Below are 6,535 nucleotides of genomic sequence, written 5' to 3'. Positions count from 1 at the left end.
ATTTATTTCATATGTAAATAAATTTATAATTATATCAGTATTTTTTAAAATTTATTATTCTCAACATAAAATTTATTTATATTTTAAATAAATTCTTACTTTATCATTTAACATATATTCATCAAATTTATAATTTTTTTTTAATCCTAAATTTATTAATACTGCTTTAAGGTTATTAAAAAAATTAAATTTTCATCTACATTGAGTGAACAAGACCGACCAAAATGACTTTGTAATAATTTGTTATGCGATTTTATAAATTTTTGTTTGTTTAGTAAGATTGAATAAATTAGTGATACTAATTTTAATAATTTTACAAGTACTTATGAAATTCTTATGTTTATGACAAAATCTACAACATAAAAAGTTCATATCACACGACCAAACAAAACTTCAACTCACATTATTTTATATTATAATTTCGAAGCACATAGCCAAACAGGCCCTAAGATAGTTGCTTTTCTTTATATCTCTCCACCAATTTTTAGATTTTCACACTAAAGAGTTCCTTTAATATTTGTTTTTGGTAAATTTATTAACTGCATGATATATGTTTTTCTAACGCGGAATACATATATAGACAGTTGTTTAAATTTGTATTAAATTTAATTTAAAACACACCAACTAAACTCGATTTAATTTAGCATTTGAATTATAAACAAACGATAATTTAGTAATTCCTATTTAACACTTTCAACTCAAAATATGGAGAGAAAAATTGAAGGGTGGTTTCAAATGCAATTGGAACAAACATGAGGTTTGCTGTTTATTGAAGTTTATGCATACAATAAAATGATGTGATATAATTTAGTAGCATAATACATCAATATATCGTTTAATTTTGTTTCAATTGACATTTATGTACTTAATTTTGAATGTACATTAGTAAATATTTAAACTGGAATAAAATTAAACACATAAAGCCACATAAAATACAAAATTATCATGTAGAATGCTACGTAGGAGAATGCGTCTATCTGTTTAATTTTAAATATATACTTATGTCTACGTAAAGTAAAAAAATATTTATACTTTGTGCCTAATTTAACAAAGTAACTTAGGTGCTTAGAAATACATATAAAAGAAGATTTTGAAAATGTATATTTAGGAAGTGCATGTAGAGATTCTCAAGTGAATCAAAAGTTGAATATCAAACTACCTATTTCATTAAACAAAAGGAACTATGGAGAGATAAAAGCATTATGAACATGTGTTGCTTCTCTTAATTAAAAGAAAAAATAAATATAAGATGTCTTTAGTTTTGGTGGCTTTTACTTTTTGTTTGCACGCCCTAAAAAGAAGGTTTAACCCAAACAATCTTTGACTGAATGAGTCAAACACTGTCTTTGCCAGTCCTTGCGATCACAACCCTCCAACTAGGATCAGACACTGACATATATTGACTTTCACATCCCTCATTTCTCTTTCCTTTGCACTAATATCTACTTTCATTAACTTATATTTATGTACGTGATTGAGTTAAAATTTTTATTAAGAAATAAAAGAATAAATGCCAAAGAAGTTGAAAATGATTTAATATCTCTGATAGTTCAACCTTTAAATTATTATATTTTTTTAATTAAAATTTAAGCACTTAATTGATCTGAATTAATTATTAAAATTTTGAATAAAGTTTTAATATTGTTAAAGTATATTTTTGTATGGAATAATAATATTCAACATTATATTATAAATCAATTCCACTATCACCTCATTACCACAGTAAATACTTATCATCGATCCCATCACTAATCATTTCTATCACTACGTACAATTATAATTGATAACCACATGTCAATCACAATTGTCAGTCGCTATTATACTACCATCTTCACCATTATATATAGTTATATACCCTGCCACCACCATTGTTGTGACTGCTATCACATCCATCGTTACTATCAAACATTGCGATCAATCTCTACGATCAACCAACTCCAACACCGCATTAGCATCGCCATTAGCTATCACTAAAACATTGTTAATTATCACACATTTTTCAGCCATTACCACCTTCACTATTACTCTCACTCACTACCACCGTTACGATGATCAATTCCTACATCAATTCCACCTCCGTCTTCATAACTTACACCACTATCAGCTATCACCAATACATTGTCAATGACAAGATATTCTTTAACCATCACCAACAACGTCGTTTGCTATTAACATAAACCAATTTTATTATAATCGTTACTATTAATCACCACCATCATGACGATCACTATAACACCAATCACCTCTACCAGCACATCTATTTCCACCATTATTACTAGCCACTAACCAACTATTACTACTACCTGTTGTCACTACAAATCATTTCCACCATCAGTAACAAACATAAATATTGTTTATTTTTAATCTAATAGTAATTTTATTTTAATATTTAATTATTATTTTACTTGAGTGTGGTATATTTTATATTTACGAAATAATTAAATAATATACTTTTAGATATTGAAAAATAAGCATTCTTAATCATTCAATATTTCAATCTAGAGATAACTACTCAGTATTGATCAAACTTTGGCGCTTAAATCTTAATAAAAATAAATTAGCATCAACATTCCCGCTGTTCCAATTTAGCATATATCATTTTTAACATGTCTAAGAAAAATATTGCTTTTTTTAATATTTAATAATTTAACTTGAAAATTTCTCTACTCTTAATTAAATGATTTAGAGCTACATGAATACTTAAAGGTCAATTTAATTAGACCTAAAATTTGACGTAATTACTTTTTCCTTTTAAGACTTTGTATTTAATAAAGAAGTGTCAGATCCATAAAGTAATTACTAGTTATTTTTAGAAAGAAGTAATTGCTGAAATTAGTTCTGGTTGTACTTCTTGATTATAAGTATTTGCAAACCAAACAAATAATGTGCATAAATTTACCAGTAATGCATTCATACAAATCAGGCAATATTATGTATTAGCACTAGTATAAGATATATTAGTATATTGTTTATCAACTCAAATCTACGTGCCCCCATATATTATTATTATTATTATTTTAATGCAAAAGTAGAGTTGTTGCCCCTTTTGTTTGTTCACATACCGAAACTTTGAATAGTGGCAGCTTTTGTGCATGTCTATCCCACTCTACACATAACACCACGAAAAAACAATTGGATCAAATCCTCAAATTAAGTACCTAGATAAAACAAATAAGACTACAAATTAAACAACAAAAGACAAATCCATTAAAATAAACTTCAAATAACTAGTATATATATATATATATCCCCCTTTGCTTGTGAACTTGTTAAGTTGATCAAATTAAAAGCAAAGCAAACTAAGATACAAATATGGGTACAAAATGTGGTCGATGGAATCCGACTGCGGAACAAGTTAAAGTTCTAACTGACCTGTTCCGCTCAGGACTCCGTACTCCGACCACAGATCAGATTCAAAAGATATCGTCACAGTTGAGCTTTTATGGAAATATCGAAAGTAAGAATGTGTTTTATTGGTTCCAAAACCATAAAGCCAGAGAACGACAGAAACGTCGTCGTAAGGTTTTGGTTGATGAAACAAACAATGATGAAGACATGAGAATCCAATTGGATAATATCTCCTCAAACAAACGTAAGTAGTCAGAAAAAAAACGTATAATTTATCATTATTATTTTCTTCTTTAATTTCTTACATCATTAAGGCTATTCCATATATGTGCAGAGATAAATAGTAATCATGATACGGATGAAAGAGTAATAGAAACTTTGCAACTGTTTCCTTTAAATTCATATGCTGAGACAGAGAAGTTAAGGCTATTCACAGAGGAATACATGAAGGAGAACATGACATTATCGTGCTCTATCGGGGCGGAAATGGATCATCCAACGTTGGATCTACGTCTAAGTTTTTTTTCATAGAAAAATAAAATAATTATGTACTTGTATCATTTAATTATTAGCAGCAGCAGCAGTAGTAGTATATTTAATTTCCTACTATGAAATATGAATAGCCTAGTATAGTACTATATTGTAAGGAGGGTTTGCAAGTTTAATGAAGTGATTATGTAATGAGTAATCTTTGATACTTGTACTACTCTACTACTACTAATTAATTAATCCAATTTGGTTCGACATTCTTCTGTGTATGCTCACGGAACACTAGTTTTTAATTATTTTCACGTAATATATATGTGAACGCTAGGAAATTTAGACTTTTGCTTCGTATCCCAAGGAATAATGTTTCTTTTTTTTTTACTTACATGACTGTCAGGAAGAGTAGGAAATCATTGTTTTAATTTCTACAATATCTGCTCAGCCATCCATTGTTGAAGTTTTTTATATATACAATAATATGTAGTTGGTTTAGGCTACTTCTTTCAAAACAAAAAGAATAAAAATGTGAATACCCAAACCGCCTTCACAGTTAAAAAGGTAAATTTCATAAATGGTCATCAAAAAATTATTATATTTACTTGTTTACTTTGAATTTTACACCTCTTTACAGAAATAATGATTAATATAAGCATTTTATCATAATAATTATATTGATTTTTACATAGTTTGAGGTCCTTAGAAATGATTTGGAAAATAAATAATTAATGTTGAAGGTAAATAAAATATTATTATTTTGATATGTTGAAAATAACAAGTAAAAATAAAATCTATTTTGAAAATATTATAGTGAAAAAGTGAAAGTGACGGAGGGAGCGTATTATCTTTAAAAGAAAATTAACATTTTTAGATAGCACTAAATGGCTACTTTATACTAGGTTGTGATCGACTTGGTTTGGTTTTAAAACGTTAATCAGTTGGATTTATTAGTTATTGATATTAAAATAAATATATTGACTTATTGATTGTTTTTATTTAATCGTTAAAAAATTGACATAAAATGTTCATGAAAAATCACTTAAAAACGAGGTGACCTATGCAAATGAGTTGCCAGAATGCATCTTACTCAAAAGCAAACATTATAATGTAGAATAACCGAAAGCTTGAGACAATCTAAAATAAAAATATGAAACTAATTAACTCTATGTCAAGGACTTTATATATCAAATGATATAAATATAATTACTTAATTTACTATAAGGTTATTGGGTTGTCGGTTAATCCGTCAAGAAAAGCTTCAAACCGTTAAGAACCGATAACCCGAATATAAAAAAATCAAAATTGTTATCCATAATTAAACCAATAACTTTTTTTTAGTTCGATTTTAAAACCCTACTTTATACTCTCTCTAATATATATTAAATAAATTATTGACATTCGACGTACTCATAAATTTTTAAGGACATAAATTAAAGATTATTTTTCATTCCATTTTTTCATCATCTTTATTGCCATTTTTGAAACCTTAAACTCCTTATTTCCAATAATGAACATTACTATTGCTAATATCTTCAGCCACTCCATCATTCCCAATGAGATAATTATTCACTAAAAATTCCAAGTATTCTTCATTCCAAGAGGGTGAAAACAAAAGATAAGTTTTGTCACCTATATTTACTCACATATTTTCCTATCGTGAGATATGAGGGGTGGAGAAAATACTATTCTTTTTTCTGCTGGATTTTCTTCAAAAATTATTTTTTATTAATTTTATACTCCTAATTTATTTTAAAAGAGTTTGTTAAATTTTGAGAAACACATCTTTATTGGTAAAATATTTGTAAGAACAATAATGTCCTTGACATATCTTAAACTACGAGTATGAGAAGGAAGTAAAATATAAATATTATAAAATAAAAAAAACTTTTATAAAATTTTTTTAAATAATAAATATGAAAATAGAAGTAAAAATAAATTAAAACGAAGAAATTAAAAAGTAATTAATTACATCATGTAATTGCAACAATTTACAGTAGAATTAGAGAGTGATTTTTCTGGCCAATTACACTCAATTACTTATTGACATAGATAATGTTATTACACTAAATTCAATCACCAGAGTGACTCTTCAAATACTCTAGCCATTTCATATTAACTTAAGCTTTGAGCCTTTTTTCTATTTTTCAAATTAACTTAAGTTTTCAATCTTCAAGACTATTTTTAAAATATTCTTCCAATTTTACCCTTTAAGTTAGTATTGAAATTAGTTATTATAATTGATGTGTAGTTATTTTTGACAATAATTAATAAAGATAAAAATGAAAAATCATATTTACTTTATTTCCTAACTAATTTTCTTAAAGAGTGTGAAACACCTCAAAACTTAAGTTAATATGGAATGAAGGGAGTAACCCCTTGTAAATTGCATAAATGTTTGAGAGTGAATTATTGTAAGTAGAGTATCCACTATCCGTAGAGAATAAGTTAGTGGGGACTTTTAAAAAAAAGTGACAGTAAGATTTCAAAATAAATGGACGGTGACATAAGTCTTAAGTATTGGGTGTAGGTGACAATTATGTGATTAATGGTTAAGGATTGTGGAGTTGTCCTTAAGTTTATAAGTTGACAGTTTGGTCCATTGAATTAAATGAAAGGTAAAAGAGTAAATTGACTAAAATCTAATTTAACCAATTTTGGTGGAAATTAAAATCGGGGGGAAGCCACCAGCAAACTGTACCAAAAG

General features: G+C 27.1%; 1 protein-coding gene across 1 annotated transcript; it reads left to right on the top strand.

Moving 5' to 3' along the window:
* Positions 1-3,302: 3,302 nt before the first annotated feature.
* Positions 3,303-4,007, top strand: LOC114076352 (WUSCHEL-related homeobox 5). The gene is given in 2 exon segments (XM_027915210.1): positions 3,303-3,613; positions 3,683-4,007. Coding segments are annotated over 2 exon segments (498 nt in total). The 5' UTR covers positions 3,303-3,312; the 3' UTR covers positions 3,880-4,007.
* The last annotated feature ends 2,528 nt before the right edge of the window (positions 4,008-6,535 follow it).

This window comes from Solanum pennellii, chromosome 3 (genome assembly GCF_001406875.1).
Source record: "Solanum pennellii chromosome 3, SPENNV200".
Taxonomy (NCBI): Eukaryota; Viridiplantae; Streptophyta; class Magnoliopsida; order Solanales; family Solanaceae; genus Solanum; species Solanum pennellii.
The sequence above is the reverse complement of the archived record's forward strand: the minus strand, read 5'-3'. Positions and strand labels throughout refer to the sequence as shown.